Here is a 19,865-nt window from a genome sequence, read left to right as displayed (position 1 = left end):
TCTGAATGTGTTCCCTAACCATCCCACCCAGCCCCAAAAAGAAAAAGCATGATACTGACATGCAACATCTTTGCAAAGGACTGAGTTTGAAGTGTCACTTGGTGGTCCGACTCCAGCTCTATTTTCTGCACTGACACGGAATTCATATTCGTTTCCTTCCAGAAGACCAGTTACTTTGCATCTAAGATCTGAAACTGGTTTCTTTGTGGCTCTCACCCATCTTAAACCTTTCTTTTCTCTTCGTTCCACATGGTAACCAGTGATTTCACTTCCACCATCATCAACTGGCCTTTTCCAGGTAACTGTGACAGTATTTTTAGTCACATTTGTTACTTCTGGTTTTCCAGGAGGGCCCGGAGGACCTGTTCAGGAAGAAAAAAGTACAGTTAAACAAAAAACCAAGTCTTTAGAAATTAATAAAACCACACTGGAATTCCTTAGCTTGTTCTACTTACCAAATCTATCCACCATTTTAACTGGTTCTGATTGTACTGGTTCACCCTTGCCATACTTATTTACAGCTGAGACACGGAAAACATATTCATTTCCTTGAATGAGCTTGCTAACAACATGCCTACAGCTCTCAATATTTTCAGCAACCAATGTCCAGAGCAGTCGACTAGTTTCTCTCTTTTCAAGAACATATGATTTTACTGGTGATCCACCATCTTCTGCAGGAGGTGTCCATGTAAGAGTCGCTTTTTCTGCTGAAACATTGCTGATCTCAATAGGCCCTGGAGGTCCTGGAATATCTAAAACTTTCACATGTACTGTCTCCTGCTTAGTGCCGAAAGGATTGGTTGCAGTGATGGTGTATTCTCCAGAATCTTTTCTGGCTGCATATTTGACACTTAGAGTAGAAGAAGTTGGTTTGGTTTCAATGTGCACAAGCTCTGAGGGTCTAAAATCTTTTCCAGCTTTAGACCATGCTGAAGTTGGAGGTGGTTTGCCACGGATACTAATAGCAGACAGTGTGATGGTTTCCCCTGCTTTTACTGTTAAACCTTCCTTCAAAGTAGGATCCAGAACAATGCTTGGTGCCTCTGTCAAAACAAAGTCAAAAAATACTGATTGTTACAACAACAACACAGGGACAGGAAACAAAAGAAATTTTATAATAATCATTCAAGTAAAATTCTGCCTTTTCAATGCCATCTACATACCATACTCATCCTTGCATATTATGGTTCCAGTGGATTCAGATGGAGGACTGATAGCTCCAGCAGTGTTCTTTGCTCTAATTCTGAATTCGTATTTGCAGCCTTCAGTAAGGTCAGTTACAGTAAATGCACAGTCTGGAACATTCACATGATTAGCTTTCATCCAAGTCTTTTTGGGTAAATCACGCTTTTCAACAATATAGCCGGTTAATTTATGTCCACCATCATATTTTGGTTCTGTCCAAATGAGTGTTACTGAGCTCCTGGTTACATTGATAACTTCAGGCTTCCCAGGAGGATCTAGGGGAAAAAAATAGCAGTCAAACAAAAGCTATTTCAAATTTCAGAATTTTCCTTTTTATTCTCCCGATGACTTACCAATAGGATCAAGTGCCACAACTGGTTCAGATGGAAGACTTGGTTTACCTACTCCAGCCATATTGATTGCCATTACTCTGAATTCATACTCCAGACCTTCAGTTAGCCCTGTCACTCTGAAATCTTTCATTCTTATTGGCGTTGTATTTGCTCTCTTCCACAGAAGACTATTTCTTTCTTTAACTTCAATGTGATAGCCTAGAAGATAAATGATGAGACAAAAATAAGGGGGGTTTTCTAGAAACCCTAATTTCTCACAGCACTGTGAAACATCATACTGCCCATATTGCATGTTGCATATGCATTGTGCAAGAGGAGCACTGAAAATCAGGTTAAGAAATGGATGTGGACACACACGGTGGATGTACATAATTGCAATGAGGAGGTGTTTGTAAATGCAAATTGCTAATTTTGTAGACCCAAGTATTGTCACATACAGGTGAATTTGGGTTTATTTCTTTACATATTTTGGCTCTGAGAAAAGATGTTGTTTCTCAGCTAGCATTTTCCCAACATTTGAGTTATTTCTTTTTTTAAATAGGAAGTGAATCAGTGAAATCAGTCAATTAATCGGTCAATCAATCAATTTAGTGCATAAACACCTGCTACTTTTATCTTACCTTTCGGCAGAGAGAAAGAACTATTAAGTAGTATTAACTACTGAAATGCTAGGGAAGTTTTGGGGGATGTACCTGTGATTGGTGAACCTCCAGTTCTTCTGGGATCAGTCCAAGTTAAAGCTACAGACTCATGCCGAACAGCAACAATATTGGGAGGTGGAGGAGCATCTGGGACATCTAAACAATATTGAAAAAAATGCAGCAGTGTTAAAAATTATTATCACCTCTAAAATGAATTTTTTAGATTTCAAAAATTATAATGGATACTTACCAAATGGATGTTTTGCAATGACAGGCTCTGATTTAAGACCTTCCCCTACTCCATATTTATTTTCAGCCCTGATCCTGAATGTATATTCATTTCCTTCATGAAGTCTTGTAACTCTAAATGTGGTTTTCTGGACTGCAGAGGCACAAGTCACCCACTTATTGTTTACATTATCTCTCTTCTCTAGAACATAGTTAGTGATTTCTGAACCACCATCGTCTTTTGGAGGGCCCCATTTTAAGGTTATGGCATCAGCTGTGACTTCTTCAAATTTCACTGGACCTGTTGGTATGCCAGGTTTGCCAACAACTTTCACAAAAATAGTGCCTTCCTTGCTGCCAGCAACATTCTTCAGAGTTATTGTGTATTTTCCTGCATCAGCTTTCTGGCAGTCATGTACCACAAGGGTGGTGTTAACTGCTGTAGATTCAAATGCAACTCTTCCACTCTCAGTAATTGCCTGGTCTTCATCCTTCTTCCAAGTTACGGTTGGGACAGGCTTGCCTTTCATAGGGATTTTAAGACGGAAATTGCTACCCTCTTTAGCAGTATAGCACAAATCAGGTAGATCTCTTAAGTCAAGTTCAGGTGCCGCTGTAAAAAATGAAGGAATCCAGTTATTCCACCATACATAAACTCTGTGGTAAAATTAAGATGCTGTTTTAAAGGTGTCTTATTTCTATGTGTACATGGTAATGACAGTATGCATAAAATATAATTTGGGTAAGTAAAGCATTGAATTAATGATCTTGCTTCTCACCAACATCATCTCTCGCTACAATTGTGATCTCTGATGGAGTTCCATATCCAGCATCATTTTGGGCCCTCACTCTGAAAGTGTATTCTTGTCCTTCTTTTAAGTCTCTCATTGAAAAATGGAGGTTCTTTCCCCGCATGACTTCTTGCCATTTATCTTCACCAATCAGGACCTCAACAATATATGCAGAAATTCGGCTTCCACCATCACTGATAGGCTTCTTCCATACCAAATTGCACGAGGATTTTGTTACAGCTGAAGCTTTTAGATCCACAACTGGCCCAGGTGTTTCTGGAAGGAAGAAAAGAACAGTAAGTTTTCATTCAAGCTAAAAGTAGAGATTATTTGAACAAAAAAAAAAAAAAAGGTGACAACGATTCATTTTTCCTACCAGAAGCTTTGACAGCATCACGAGTTTCACAGGGATCACCAATACCATATTCATTTTCAGCAAAAACTCTGAAGAAGTAAGATTTGCCTTCTTCTAAGTTAGTTATCCTGTAGCTTGTCTTTGGACATTCTGTTGTCACTGTGGACCATGATTTTCTTTCTGCATCACGTTTTTCAACAACATAATTTGTGATTGGACTGCCCCCATCTACCAGAGGAGGTTCCCATGTAATGTAGGCAGAATCTTTGGATGCGTCCTTTACAACCAGGTTAATGGGCGGGCCTGGAGTATCTGGATAAACACAACACCACCATATTTGATTTAGAAACAGACTTTTAAAAAACAGTTAAAAAGTTAACAAATATATTATAATGGGAAAGCCCTGAAACTTACCAAGTACTTTTACAACAATGGTGTACGACTTTTTGCCGCAGCTGTTCTCCAGACTGAGGACGTATTTTCCAGCATCATATTTATTTACATTTTCACAACGCAGGAAGGTATCAAAATCAGTTGATTTGATGTCTAATCCTTGTCTATCTCTTAGGTTGGCACCCACTTTAGACCATGAAATCTTAGGAGGTGGACGTCCTCTTACTGGCACGTAAAGTCTCATTGTGACTCCAGCACGCAGCACAAGGACTTTCCTTAGTTCTGCATCAAGTTCTCCTTCAGGTGGAACTGTGTGTTTAAGAAAAAAAACCCATGTAATTAAAGCACCATGTTTAGGATTATCACAAAAGTTACAGTGACAAAAACTCCCTTTTTACTGGCATTTCACTAGACTACCCAAATTCTCATGCCTGTGATGATGTTAGTAAGCATCCTAACTCCCGTTTGAAGATAATTTGAAAATATACTTTTTTTTTCAGTGATTTCACTTCCTTTTTTTTTTCCTGCCTTTACACCATTTATGTTAGAAAGGCTCTTAGTTTCTCTAGAATTCAAAGGAGTTTCAGAGCACTCTGGACTCCAATGCTTTTCTTGAACTAAGTTAGTTTTATAAAGCAATGCTTTTGTAGGTACACCAAAATGCATACAAAAGGTAGCATCTATCTTAAGGAGTAATTGCATACAATCAAAGAGTATCATACAGCTGTTTAGAGTAGTAATCTTAGCTTAAAATTATTTAGAAGATATGAAGGTGACTGAAAGCTTTAGGAAAGATGAGAGATGTGAAAATTCTAATATTATGACTAGAAAAAGACAAAAAACCCTGAAGATCCAGTAGGAAGCAGAAGGCTATAAAGCATACAATGAAAAAAGCAGACACCAAATTCTATTCTGTTCCTAACTGCTCTGTTTTCATCCAAATTAGCCATTGTTAGTCCACATTTCTTGAGTAAAAATATGTTCCAAATTAATCTGTGCCTGTGACCTGTGACAAAGTGTGTCTTTGAGACTCATCCCACAGATTGAAGCAAAAGTCAACAAGGCAATGTGTTTTCAGCAAACTTACTTAAAATGTCTTTGGCAGTGTGTTTATCTGGAACATCACTTGGATCGCTGTATCCAATCTTATTGACAGCATAAACACGGAACTGGTACTCTGTATCCTCCATTAGCCCCGTTACCACAAATTGTGTAGCCTGTAAATTCTTGGGTAGATTGCATCTGACCCAGTTGTCTGTGTCAGCTCGTTTTGATTCCACTAGATAACCAATGATAGGGCTTCCCCCATCATATGCTGGTTTGCTCCATGACAGGCTTATGGAATTACGAGTAGTATCAACCACTTTCGGGAAAGCAGGTGGGCCAGGAGGATCTGGGAATTAAAACAACATAAAGTTAGCATGCCAAATGCTGCATGATAATATTTGGAAATAATAATGGAAAATATCTGAGACTTTTAGCTTACATTGAGGGTCACGAGCATACACAGCTTTAGACGGTGCGCTAGGCTTGCCAGGTCCGGCCTTATTCAATGCTATCACCCGGAACTCATACTCTGTTCCTTCCTGGAGTCCAGTAGCTTTAACAGTTCTTTCAATGACAGGCTTCCTGGTTACTTTTGTCCAGTTAAGAGCCTTTGTTTCACGCTTCTCAAGTATATAACCAGTTATTGGGGATCCACCATCACTAGCTGGCGGCTTCCAGCTAACAGTCATAAAGTCTTTTGTTACATTGCTAATTACTGGTGGATCACAAGGTCCGGGCACATCTGTGGAGATTTATTTGAAAATTACACTCACATTCTTAAGTAAGGACAAAAATCCAGTGACTAATAAAACTATTCCACAAAGCACTTACCATATGGGTTCTTAGCAACTGCAGGTTCAGTTAAGATGGGGTCTCCAACACCATATTTATTTTCAGCACAAATGCGGAACTGATACTCATGTCCTTCTATCAGTCTCTCCACAGTGCAGCTTGTAATGGGTACATTGGCACTGACTTGGGCCCAGTTAGGTCTGCTTGTTTCACGCTTGTCTACAATGTAGTTAGTAATTTCTGAACCTCCATCTTCCAAAGGAGGTTCCCAAGAAAGCATTGCACGATCTGCATACATATGTTTGACTTTGACAGAAGCTGGTGGGCCAGGCTTATCTAGAACAATTAACATCACATTGTTATAGTTCTATCTCTTGCTATATAATTTAATTATAAATGTGTTTATTAATAGACAGTCTTTAGCTTACCAAGTACTTTAAGCCTAATGGTTGCTGACTTTGATCCACTTGCATTTTCAGCAGTGATAGTGTAGTCTCCTGTTTGCTTCCTGTTAACACTGAACAACTCAACTGTAGCAAGATTTCTCTTTGTGGTGATCTTAAGACCTTCAGATGGCTTTAAAACTTCTCCTTCTTTCTTCCAGGTGATTGCTGGCATTGGCTTGCCATACACATTTGCCTCCAGGCGCACATTAGTTCCAGCTTTTACTGTAAGCTGTGACTGCATAGACAGATCCAACTCTATTCTGGGAGGAACTGAAAGGAAAGAGTCCAAAAGTTAATTGATCTAGTAGGAGGTAAATGTCTCATTTTTCATATGAGTGTTAGTTCCCATTATGCACAGACGCCTTCCTGATCTATCAAATGCTTTTGTATTCCTTACCATTTTCTGGATGAATGGTCACTGGATCAGAAGGTTCTGAAGGTCGACTAATGTTAACTGCTGTCTTGGCAATTGCTCTAAATTGGTACTGAGCATTTTCTTCCAAGCCAGTCACAGTGTACTCTTCCTGCGGTATTTGATATGGAGTTGTATTGCACCGAACCCACTTATCACCAGGCAATTTGCAAGCCTCCACAAAGTAGCCAATAAGTTTGCTACCACCATCATGCTTTGGTCTTGTCCACACCAGTGATGCAGTACTCTTAGTGACATCAATAACTTCAGGTTTTCCAGGGGGATCTGGCAAATAAAAACATATTATAACATATTTTTCAAAAAAGAATTAATATATTAAAAAATGGCTTTAATATTACTGCATCCTATTTACTGCATACCTAGACAGTGCAATCAGAGTGATGTCATAATAAACATGAAAGTATAAACAGAAGGGCAAACTAAAGATCATAATAAGTTGCAGATATATTGAAAATTATCATAAAAACAATCTGTTGCAAAGTATTGGTACAGCTGACTTACCAACTGGTGCTCTTGCTGTGACAAACTCAGTTGGTTTACTAGGTTTACTTGCTCCAGCTCTGTTCAGTGCATAAATTCTGAAAGTATACTCGAGACCTTCGATGAGACCCACACAAGGGTATTCCGTGGAGCGCACGGCGGTGTCGTTAGCTTTCACCCACAGTAAACTGTTCCTTTCTTTGCGCTCAATGAGATACCCAGTGATTGGACTGCCTCCATCGCTATCTGGTCTATCCCAAGCAACAAAAATGCAGTCCTTATTGACCTTGGTGATACGTGCATTCTTTGGTTCACTGGGAACATCTAGAAAGGAATATGAAGATAGACATCAATTGTATGTTTTCTCAGTAGAAAGTTTAAATAGAGAAATGCTGCTATCAAAACTGGCATACCAAATGGGTATCTTGCGATCATCTTGTCAGAAGGAAGCGGCTCAGAAATCCCAAAACGATTTTCAGCACGAACACGGAACATATACTCTTCTCCAGGAATCAGTTTTCCAATTCTGCAGCTTGTCTTTGTGACAGAAGATAAAGCTGTTACCCAGTCTCCTCGGCTCACATCACATTTCTCAACTACATAGTTTGTAATGTTGCTGCCACCATCTTCAAGAGGTATGTGCCATGAAAGAGTGCAAGCATCAGCATCTATTTCAGAAATTTCAAATGGAGGCTGTGGTGGACCTGGTTTATCTGCATGAGAAAAGTATATTAAGAAAAAAGGGATGAAATAAAATGGCAACCACTGGCATATAGTAAAACCAGCTTTGCATAAAGCTGGACTGAAAAACAACCAAATGGAACATACCCATGACTGTCACTTTGATTTTCTGACTATCAGTACCAGAGCTATTTTCTGCAGTAAGAGTATAAAAATCAGTATCTTTTCTAGTCACATCCTTAATGATAAGAACAGAAGACTTTTCTGCTTTATGCACAGCAAGGCGACTGGATGTAACTACATCTTGATCTCCCTTCAGCCATTTACAGACTGGCTGAGGCTTCCCATATACATGAGCTTCAATTCTCAGTTTCTTTCCAGCTTTAATGTGAACATGATCAGGCATCAGAATCTTAGGTGGGACTGTAAAAAAAAAAACCACACACAGAGGCAAATAAGTTCAACTTCTTTGACATATTAATTTAATTTTTCTTATTTTTTCATGTGAAACTTCTCCGCTTCTCTCTTAAGTGGAATCATATGTATTAATGACTAGAAATTCTTTAATTTAGGTTCCACTTATGGACAACTTCAGTTTCTGCAGGTGACAATATCCATTCCAGTCTTACTTCTGTATTACTGTACAGTTTATAAGAGAATATTTATGACTTTGGAGTGCCTTCATACACATTTATGTAGAGAATTGTGCACTATTAATGCACAAAATATAATTTCTCTTTTTATCTGAAACCTGTTGCTCGCTTATTGCTGATCTTCTACAAGAAACATGGAGAAGATAACGGAAGTTCTTACTGAGATAAACCTGCTTGCACAGTCAGTCTTTCTGTATCTTTGAATTATTTTTCTCCTACTTCTTCTTTTGCACAAAATCAATTTTTTCCCAAAAGAAACCTGGCAGCATGTTTGGTGTACTTCCTTCCACTGGCTAGTTTTCATTCTCCTGTTCCTGTACCTCTCTCTTTTTCTTCCCATGTCCCAAATTAAGAAGATTCTACTCATCTTGCCCTTATCCTACATCTTTCTGTGCCTCAGGAACTCTGCCACCTTAAATAGGCCAACCTGTCCTCCATGATTTTTGTTTAATGTAAATATAAACCACTGATTTTCTCTTACATTAAAATAGGCCCATCTTTCCAATTTATCTCTCAAACTACTAGTCTGACACTTCTTCTCTTTCATTTAAACCTAATTGAAGATATTTTAAAATTTATTATTTATTTATTTATTTATCCCTAATTTTTATCTTTCAGTTCCAATGGCAACTGTACCTGAAAAATTATTTAATAATTCTGACTTAGTGGTCAACCATCATTTTTTTCCTGACCTGTCAAAATATTCAGTGCAGTTAACCATAATCCTCTAGATAACTCTGTAAAGCAAACATCTTTCTTGACTCAAAAACCTGTATATCTCACTCATTTAATTATTGAAGCAGTATATTTCGTAGTATTCAAATTGTTACTTACTGAGTTGTTCTTTAATTTCATATTCTCCTGTAGCTTCTATTGGCAAACTTACTCCTACAGCATTTCTAGCTGCCACTCTAAAGTTGTACTTCTTTCCCTCTTTCAGACCAGCCACAACAATGGAGAGATCTTTAACGACTGAATACTCCATCCAGCGATCTGCTGGTTGATCGTGTTCTTTGTAGCTAACAATGTATCCGTCAATCTTAGAGCCTCCATCACGCAGTGGTGGCAGCCAGCCTAAAGTAGCACTATTCTTTGTAATTTCAGTAACTTCAAGTTTTCTTGGTGGATCAGGTTCACCTGATTTAAGGGGAAAAAAGGAACTCATTAAACACTGAATTTCCAAGACTTTCTTACTCTTAAATATTGGATGCTATCCATGCAAATTCAACAAGAACAATATATAAAAGATGGAAACTTGTAATAATTTCAAAGTTACTATATTCATTGATCATATTATTTGAAAGAAACTGATACAGACATACTTATGTTTATACTTGAGTAGTTAGCAGCATTGTTCCATTTAGAAGCACTAACTCAAAAAATGCAAAAATCTGTCAAAATTAGAGAAAAAGAAACAGAAAACATCCATGGAGGCAAACATAAAATCTACATAAAGGCACACTTACTTAGAGGATCTGATGCTAGAACAGGTTTTGGTATGTCACTTGGAACACCTGATCCATATTCATTCACTGCTGTTACTCTGAAGTAATATTCATTTCCAGGCACAAGGTTTGCTATTTGGAAACTAGTTTTCTTCAGTTCTGCTGTGACTGTTGCCCATGTCTTCCTGTCAGCCTCCCGTTTCTGCAGGATGTAATGAGTCACTGGGCTACCCCCATCATTCTCTGGAGGTGCCCATGAAAGATGGCAGGACATCTTGGTGACATCTGAAACCTTGAAGTCTGACACAGGTCCAGGAGTATCTATGAAGAAATTTCAATTTATGTTAGTATTTTCTTCTTTAGTAAGTTAACATTAAAGGGGATCAACTGCTGTCTACATGGAGGGGGTTAGTGTTAGGTGATACAATTATGCTCAAAAACTGTTGCATCTGAGGATAATAAATATTCCTGCAAGGAATATCCAAAATAGTTTTAGAATTGTCTTGAGGTATTTCTCTCATTACTTACCCAGAACTCTGACGTTCACAAATACAGCCTTTTCTCCAGCTGCATTAACAAGGGTCAATGAATATTTGCCAGAGTCATCACGTGTGGAATCGGGAATGACGCAGAAGGCCATAGTGTCAACGAGATCAACTTGTCCTTTTCTGATAACATTATCAATACCCATTCTCCTCCAGGTGACTTTTGGTGCTGGGCGACCCCTCACAATGGCAAAAAGTCTAATAGGGCATCCTGCTCTGACTGTGACTAACTTTCTCATGCTGGCATCCAGCTCAATCTCAGGAGGTTCTGAAAGACAAAGAAATAAAATGCAAAGTTTTGCACATTAAATAAAATAAGCATAAAGAAAAAAAAGTGTTGTATATAAACACCCCAAAAGAAGATGGGAAAACCCACCAAGTATTTCTTTGGGAGACACAGCTTCTTTCAATTCTGCTGGTCGGCCAAGGCCAACCTGGTTTTGGGCAGAAACCCTGAACTCATATAATTGCTTCTCATCCAGGCTGGTAGCTGTGAATTCTGTATGAATAACTTGAGCAGCAACATTGCATCGTTTCCATCCTGCTTCAGGATCAGCACCCTCAACTTTTGGTCTCATTTCTACAACATATCCAATAATCGGAGCACCACCATCGTACACTGGTTTTCCCCAGCCAAGGGTTAAGGAAGTCTTTGTGCTATCAACCACTCTCAAGTTTGTGGGAGGACCAGGTGGTTCTGCAAGACAGAAAAAATTACAGGTTAGAACACAGCTGTACAGTTTAGCAATCTGTTAACATTGGAATAATACAGAAAAATACAGTGGGATTTTACCTATTGGGTCTTTGGCTATTACAGGTCTTGATGGCAAGCTTGGCTCTCCAAGTCCGACTTCATTTTCAGCACTGACGCGGAACTGGTATTCGTGACCAGGGAAGAGATTAGTAACCTTCTTGCGTCTCTCTGGGATTGGAGTTTTAGTAACAGGAACCCATCTTAGTGACCGCTTCTCTTTCTTCTCTAAAATGTATCCTGTAATTGATTTGCCACCATCATATTCTGGTGGATTCCAAACTACAGTCATCTCTTCTTTGCTGACTCTTGTGACATCTGGAGGGTCGGGGCGTCCAGGTCTATCATATTTCGTTTTTGCAATAATTGGATGTGTTTCTGTTGGTGGACCAGTGCCCATTTTATTCTCTGCACGCACTCTGAATATATATTCATTACCTTCAATGAGGCGTGTCACTTTGGCATAGTTTGTTAGGACAGAGGAAGAGAATGTAGACCAAACCATACGCTTGCTTTCACATTTTTCCAGGATGTAGTTCTGTATTTCACAACCACCATCATCTTCTGGAGGATCCCAAGTAACAGTACATCTATCACTTGAAATGTCAGTGACCTTCAAGTTTCGTACGGGACCTGGTTTATCCAAGACAATAACAGTAGCATATGCCACAAAGCTACCAGCTGCATTAGTTGCTGTAATCACATATTTCCCACCATCAGTGCGCCTTGATTTTGTGAGAACAAACTTAGACATGTCAGAAGTGTTTTCGATACTGACTCTTGGAGATCTGGTGAGATCTGTGGCATCTTTGTCTTTTGCCCATACAATTTCAGGCTGTGGTTTTCCTCTGACTCCAGCCTCAATTCTAATTGTGTCGCCTGCTTTCACAGTTAGAACCCCACTTAACTTCAAATCTAGCACTGGTTTCTGGAGATCTTCCTTCACAACAACTTCAGCTGTTTTTACCCAGTTACTTTCACCGGCCTCATTCTTAGTTTGAACTCGGAATTGGTAAATTTTATTTTCCACACATTTATCTACCATGTAGTGTGTTTCCTTAATGCTGCCTTTGTGAACTCTTTCCCATTCATCTGAATCTTTCAGTTTTCTCTCAACATGGTAACTTAAATTGGGACTTCCACCATCATAATCTGGCCTTCTCCATTTCAGGTATACAAATGTCTTTCCTTTCTCTGCAATGTGAAGATTTTCTGGCTCTCCAGGCTTGTCAATAGGATTGATAGCAAGGATAGGAGTCTTGGTCTCAATGCAAGGACCTGGACCTATTTTGTTCTCTGCACAAACTCTGAAGAAGTATTCACGGTTCTCTACAAGATTTGCCTTTACCAATCGCTTAGTAATATCAGAGGAGACAATTGACCATCCCCTCTGATTCGGCTGACGGTATTCTACTATGTAATTTGTAATTTCAGAGCCACCATTATCCACTGGACTCTCCCAAGAGATCATACAAGAGTCTTTTGTGACATAGCTTATTTTCAGGTTCTGACATGGTCCAGGTCTGTCAAGTACATTAACAATAGCAAAAGCTTGAGCCTGTCCACAGCTGTTTTTAGCTGCTATTATATATTTGCCATGATCAGATCTTTTGGCTTCTTTCACTTGCAGTTCAACATTAGGTAGATCATGAAGTATTTCAACATGCTTTTCTTGGACTAGTACTTTGCCATCTTTAGACCATGTTATTTCAGGATCTGGTCTGCCTTTTACCTTACCAGTAATACGTATTGTTTGGCCTACTCGGACAGTAATTAAGTCTCGACAGGTCACATCTAGGCTTATTTCTGGTGGAGAAAGAATATCTTTTGCAAGTACAGTTTCTGGTAGTTCTCTTGGTTCTCCTTCTCCCACGATGTTAACAGCTTTTATTCGGAATTTATATTCATTTCCTTCTATTAATCCAGGTACTCTGAAAGCACACTGTCTAATGAGTTCATCCTTATTAATCCTATTCCACTGTGTAGTTCCACTTTTCTGACATTCCACAATGTATCCCAGAATCGGGCTGCCACCATCCTTGAGGGGCTTTGTCCACACAAGATCAGCTGATTCTTTAGTTTTGTCTTTTAATTTTGGATTTATAGGTGGTCCAGGAGGAGTGATAGGACGTGATGCTTTTATTGGATCAGAGCTTGGAGATGGTTTGCTTAAGCCCACCATGTTTTCTGCAAAAACTCTGAATTCATATGTGTTGCCTTCAAAAAGACCAGTGACTCTGTATTTCATATCAAGTATAGGTGTCTTATTGACACGCACCCATTTACCAGATGCTTCCCGACGTTCGAGTATATAACCAGTTATTGGAGTTCCACCATCAGATTTTGGTAGGGTCCAAGACACTGTTGCAGCATTTTCTGTAATATCATAAACCATTGGTTTACCAGGTGGGGATGGTGGATCAAACATGTATTTAGCAACTGTTGGTTCTGAATCCAGAGGTGCACCAATGCCTATCTTATTTTCTGCACGGACACGGAAAATATATTCACAGCCTTTCTGCAGTCGTGGAACTTTAATTTTTGTGTGACTTGTTCCAGAGCTAACCACTCCCCAAGTTTCTTTCTTCGATTGACGTTTCTCAACAATATAATTTATTATAGGACTCCCACCATCATCTTTAGGAGGGCGCCAAGAAATAACCATATATTCTGGTGTTACTTCAAGAATATTAATAGGACCAGTTGGTGGGCCTGGAACATCCAAAACTGTAAGGTGCAGAGCCACGGTTTTGCTGCCAGCTGCATTAGATACTGTGAGTAGATATTCTCCTGTATCTTTTCTTACACAGTCTTTGATAGTAAGCACAGTTGAGTAATTGTCGGTCTCAATCTTATATTTGCCATCTGGTTTAATTTCAGTGTCATCAGTAACCCATTTTGCTGTGGGAACTGGCACACCTCTCATAATCGCTGGAAGGCGCACTGTGGTGCCAGCTTTAACAACAAGACCTTCAATTAACTTCACATCTAGATCCACAGATGGAGGTACTGAAATTAGAGAAAAATGGAAATAAATTTTTCAGGGCAAATGCTTATAGAAAAAGAGAAAAAAAATCAGAGAAAAAACATAAAAAACCAAAAATTACCTAGTTTTTCTTGACACTCAATTGGTATAGTTGTATCTGGAAGGCTAAGACCAACAATGTTTTGAGCTCTCACACGGAATTTGTATGTTTTTCCTTTCTGTAGGCCTGTAACAACACAGTCTAGCATAGGGACTGTCTGGAACTTTGTCCATTCATCTGCACCATCTTCTTGATATTCCACTAAATACCCAGTTATCTCAGCACCACCATCACGATCTGGTCGATTCCAAACAAGGGAAACTTCAGTCTTGTCAACGTCAACATGATGCAGATTCTTTGGTGGCCCTGGAGGATCTTTTAAAACACAACACCAAAATGGTTACTAGGTAAACCATGAAAAATCTATGGTACCAGTGTATCATGTTCATACCAACAGGAAAACCTCAAAATTACCAAATCCCACATAAAAAAAAAAATCAAACCATATAACTGAAAAACACTTACGCAGTGGATCTATAGCTTTGATAGGCTTAAGTGTTTCCACATATGGACCTCTACCATACTGATTCTCAGCTGCAACCCGGAAGAGATACTGAGTGCCTTCCATCAGATATTTAGCCATATGACTGCGTTTCTTGGAGGATGATGAGATGGCTACCCACTGTGCAGAAGCTACATCTTTCCTCTCCACCACATAGTTGGTAATCACAGAGCCACCATCATCTTCTGGTTCCATCCAAGTGAGATAGCATGAGTCGCTTCTAACATCACTGACATTCAGATTTCTGGGTGGACCAGGCTTATCTAACATTGATAAAAATATAATCTGTTATTTATTTGGTAACCAAACCGATTTCTTAAAATCTTAGTAAATTACAAGATAAACTATATTATATTTTATGAAGTTTTTAGTCATTTTTCTATTTTTTATATTTACATAAAAATAAAAATATAACTTGGTATATAACTTGGTTTACAGATATTTTCCAGAAACTTCTTTACTTCCTAATCTTCAGTTATAGAGCAAAAAGATGTTGTATAAAGGGAAGACAAAAAGATTACCTAAGACCACAACTTTTACTGAAACAGTCTTTGAACCAGCTGGATTTTCAACTGTCAGGGAGTACATTCCACCATCTTCATGGACAGTGTTACGGATTTCAAGCTTGCTGCCAACTCCTGTAACTTCAATATCAGCCTTGGGTGAGACCTCATGATCTTCCTTCTTCCAAGTAACTTTTGGGAATGGAACACCTTTAATAACAGCACTAAGTCTCAGGGTATCACCAGCTTTTACATGCTGTTCGCGGGCCATATTAGCATCAAGTATTAACTCAGGAGGTTCTGGAATCAAAAATATGAGTTTTACAAAATGAGGGAAAAAAAAGGTCTGTTCTTAGGTCAACTTATCTGATTTTCTTAAACTCACCAAGCCTGTCCTTTACTTCTACTGGATCAGGAACATGCGCTGGATCAGATTCACCTGCTGCATTGACTGCCTTGACCCTGAATTTATAGGTTAATCCCTCAGTAAGACCAGTGACTTTGTAGTTTGTTTCAGGACAAGAATCTGCTGTAAGATTAGCCTGTTTCCATTCCTCATCTCCAACTTTCTGGAACTCTATAAGGTAGCCAATTATCTTGCCATTTCCATCATGGCGTGGTGGTTGCCAAGATAAATCAACTGAATTTTTAGTTTTATCTACTGCTTCTGGATTAACAGGTGGACTTGGTTTTGCTGTTATAAAAAAAAAAAAAAAACAATAAAGAAATGGGAGAGAAAAAAAAAGAAACTATTAGAATAATTTTTAAACTGAAACTGAGTGCATTAAAAATTCAATGAGAAATGAAATGTGATACTTTACCGATTGGATCTCTAGCGAAAATTGGCTTTGATGGTGGACTAGGATCGCCAACACCAATTTCATTTTCTGCTGAAACACGGAATTCATACTGACAACCTTCAAGGAGATCAGGTACTTTGAACTTTGTACCAGGGAAAATTGGGTCTTTGGTAGCTTTGACCCATCTTGTAGCCATTGTTTCCTTCTTTTCTACAATGTAGTTTGTTATTGGCTTGCCTCCATCATATGGTTTGTTCCAAACCACTACTGCAGAGTCTTTGGTTACATCCTTAATGATTGGCTGCTCAGGTGCATCAGGAACACCTGGGGTGAGAAGAAAAAAAGAGTGTATGAGCATTACAAACAGAATAAAGATTGGAGTATCTAAATAAAATTGAAAACTAAAAGCTTACGGAAACGGTCCTTGGCTTTCATCTCATCAGAGATGAGAGGATCACTTATGCCATAAAGATTTTCAGCATAAATTCGAATTTGATATTCTCTTCCTTCAAGCAGCTTGGGAATTTTGCATGTTGTCTTCACTGTGGCAGACGTAACTGGCATCCACAAGTCTTTGTGTGTATCCTTCTTCTCAATTATGTAATTAGTAATTTCACTGCCTCCATCATCTAATGGAGGTTTCCAGGAGACAACCATATGATCTTTAAAGACTTCATCAAATATAACTGGGCCCACTGGAGGTGATGGGCGATCTGTTTAAGAAAAAATAAAGCATATCCATGCTTTTTTATGAACTTCACAAAACAACATAGATTAAACACTGTCAATACAGCAAATACAGTATAAAATTAGAAACTTGACAGCACAGTTATAATAAGGAATCAAGACTTCAGGGCTATTCCTCTGTAATACATGTTTGACATACTGCAATTAATTCTGTAATGCTTAGAAAGTATTTGGTGATTAACATTTTCTACAGTGTTGAAATTCTCTAAATGCATGTAGAGAGATTAAATTATTCATGCTGAATAAACAAATTCAGAGTTAAATATGTGCTTAAAATAAATAGATAACTTTTTAGTATAACTGAGAAAGCAGTAAATTGAATTATTGTAATAAAGAGCACATTTCAATACTTAAATTTTTTAAAAAATCAATTAATTCCAATCACTAATAAAAATCACATACAATATTGTTGTTCAGTAAAACCTACCAACGACATGAACTTGACAAAATCCTTTTCTTGATCCTGTGCTGTTCTCTACAGTAACACAATATCTGCCTGTGTCTTCACGGACAGATTTTACTATTCCCAAACAAAGAGTTGTAGGAGTTGTCTTAATCTTTATTCTGTCATCGTCTTTCACAACAATATCATCCTTTAGCCAAGTAACCTTTGGTGCAGGTTTGCCTGAGTAGCGTCCAGTCAAGCTGAAAGCTTCACCAACTCGGACAATAAGCTTGTCTCTAAAGTCAAGGTCAAGTGTGGGAGGAGCTGAGACACAAAATACACAAAGCCCACAAATGTCAGCAATATTAATATGAAAAATTAAGGAATCAGTAAATCTAATTACTATTTTCAAAAGAAATATGAAAAAGAAACATACCAATTTCATCCTTGCACGTGATTGGTTTAGTGCAAAATGATGGCTTGCCTTGCCCCACAATATTGCAAGCACTCACACGAAACTCATAGGTGTCACCTTCTTTCAAGCCTTCTACAGTGAATTTCCTATCAAGCATTTTCTCCTTTGTAACTTTGTGGAATTTGTCTTTTCCAATGAGGCGGCTCTCTAGAACATACATGGTGATATCTGAGCCTCCATTATATTTTGGAGGGTTCCAAGTTAGTGTAACAGAGTTCTTGGTAACTGCTTTTACTTCCAGGTCTTCTGGACGGTCAGGAACAGCTGTGAATAAAGTAAAAATAAGGTAGATTCATTTTTCCTTATATTCAGAATCTTCCTGTGTATTAATCTCATATGACAGTTATCCAAACCAAAAACATTCTTACTTATTGGATCTCTAATGAGAATCTCTTTTGTTGTTTCTGTGAAAGGACCCATGCCAATTATATTCTCAGCTGCAATTCTGAAAAAGTAGGCTTTCCCTTGAATAAGTCCCTGAACAGTAGCATTCTGTCTTGTAACTGTGTAGGTCACTGGAGTCCAAGCTCTGTGGTCAGATTCACGTTTTTCAATTATATAGTTGGTAATAGGAGAACCACCATCATCTTCTGGAGTAAACCATGACAATTTACAAGAGTCATTAGTTAGGTTCTCTGTAAGGAGTGGCATTCCAACTGGGCCTGGCACATCTGGAAGCAAAGAAAAAAATGGAGTATTGAAACATACATGCTGAATCTTAGTAAACTGTACTTTTTCACAAGCACTGAAGCTGCTATTTACCTAGCACATCAACAATAATTGTCTTCTTCCTCTCACCACCATCATTTTTAGCAAGAAGAGTGTATAAACCCTGGTGACTCCTTTTGCAGTTCCTGATGACTAAAGAAGAACTAATTGCTGTTTCTTCAATTTTGGCTTCTTCTGGCAAAGCTTGCTCATCCCTGCTCCAACTCACTGTTGGAGGTGGTTTTCCTGAGACATATGCTATGATCCGAATTACTCCTCCAGCATGAACAACAATTCTGTCCCTGACACTTGCATCCAAATTAATATCAGGAGCCACTGAGGGGAGAGAAAAAAAAAAGTCAATTATTTCCTTTTCTTACTTTGAGTTAGAGATACTAAGAATGTAAATCAAAATTATAAATACCAATTCTGTCCTTCATTTCAATAATGTCTGTAACTTCTCCAGGCTCTCCGATGCCAGCAGCATTTACTGCTCTAACTCTAAATTTATAAAAACAACCTTCTTTTAATCCTGTCACAACGAACTTGGTTCCTCTAATTTCTCTGTCTTTTACCTGGAAAAAAACCATTGTAATCAGCAAACATCAAGATACCATCAATTTCTTTACAGAGTTTGAAACAAATCTGACATTAGATATCATTTCAGATTTACAAGCAGATGAAAGTATTAAGTATACATGGATGTACATGGATCTAGCCAACAGAATTCTTTAGTATTTTTAAAAGAAATATATCTCATGGACCTACAAGCTATTCTAAAGATTTGTCTTTTTTCTAACATATTCTAATATACAAGGTTGTTAGGATTATCTATTTAGCAATTACAATAGTCTGGTATCAGAAGAATTACATATATTTTTGGACACATAAACTCATGTAAGTGAGAAAAACAAAAAAAAAGGAATTAATTTATTTTCTTTTCAAAATCCAATATAAAGTCTCTTTACCTTGAAACAGTATAGGAAATGTGGGTTTTACTTAAAATGAACCCACATATTTATGGAGATACAAAAAATAGCCAAGGTGTGCACCAGTTAAATTTTCTGTAATGCACTATTTTAAAAAAATTAGAAAAATGTAGAAATATAGTAGTTGTAAACACTTTGACATTGTCTGATACCAGTGAGGTTTACTTTTCTGACAGTTCTAACTTGGTCTTCTGTATTTTTTAATCACATATTACCTACATATTTTCCGACATCTTGAAATAAAAATTGTAAAATTCTACTTCTAGTATTTTCAAAGTTAACTTCATGTTGAGGAAGGACAAGCTTGGTCTGGTATTTTAAACGTCTGAAGATAATTATGGTACAAACTTTTAGAAAATAACTTGAATAGCAAAAATTTTTCAAGAATTTTTTTCTGGAGCAATTCATATTGATATATACAGAGAGAAGAAGTGCTGATTCTGTAATTGTT

General features: G+C 38.0%; 1 protein-coding gene across 1 annotated transcript in view; it reads right to left on the bottom strand.

Annotated features, from left to right (window-relative positions):
- The window catches only part of TTN (titin), a 235,050-nt gene that overhangs the window by 44,826 nt on the left and 170,359 nt on the right, over window positions 1-19,865 (bottom strand). Inside the window, 33 exon segments of the mRNA XM_064718447.1 lie at window positions 60-362; window positions 456-1,043; window positions 1,164-1,460; window positions 1,539-1,736; window positions 2,231-2,335; window positions 2,430-3,020; window positions 3,187-3,474; window positions 3,575-3,865; window positions 3,968-4,255; window positions 5,034-5,339; window positions 5,433-5,735; window positions 5,825-6,121; window positions 6,214-6,501; window positions 6,629-6,928; window positions 7,166-7,468; window positions 7,558-7,857; window positions 7,973-8,248; window positions 9,313-9,615; window positions 9,945-10,244; window positions 10,452-10,736; window positions 10,845-11,165; window positions 11,262-14,228; window positions 14,327-14,620; window positions 14,771-15,070; window positions 15,329-15,610; window positions 15,696-16,004; window positions 16,132-16,434; window positions 16,524-16,823; window positions 17,285-17,566; window positions 17,679-17,981; window positions 18,086-18,388; window positions 18,480-18,761; window positions 18,850-19,000. Coding sequence (XP_064574517.1) covers window positions 60-362; window positions 456-1,043; window positions 1,164-1,460; window positions 1,539-1,736; window positions 2,231-2,335; window positions 2,430-3,020; window positions 3,187-3,474; window positions 3,575-3,865; window positions 3,968-4,255; window positions 5,034-5,339; window positions 5,433-5,735; window positions 5,825-6,121; window positions 6,214-6,501; window positions 6,629-6,928; window positions 7,166-7,468; window positions 7,558-7,857; window positions 7,973-8,248; window positions 9,313-9,615; window positions 9,945-10,244; window positions 10,452-10,736; window positions 10,845-11,165; window positions 11,262-14,228; window positions 14,327-14,620; window positions 14,771-15,070; window positions 15,329-15,610; window positions 15,696-16,004; window positions 16,132-16,434; window positions 16,524-16,823; window positions 17,285-17,566; window positions 17,679-17,981; window positions 18,086-18,388; window positions 18,480-18,761; window positions 18,850-19,000 — 12,607 coding nt within the window.

This window comes from Zonotrichia leucophrys, chromosome 7 (assembly GCF_028769735.1).
Source record: "Zonotrichia leucophrys gambelii isolate GWCS_2022_RI chromosome 7, RI_Zleu_2.0, whole genome shotgun sequence".
Taxonomy (NCBI): domain Eukaryota; kingdom Metazoa; phylum Chordata; class Aves; order Passeriformes; family Passerellidae; genus Zonotrichia; species Zonotrichia leucophrys.
This window is presented reverse-complemented; position numbering and strand designations above follow the sequence as displayed.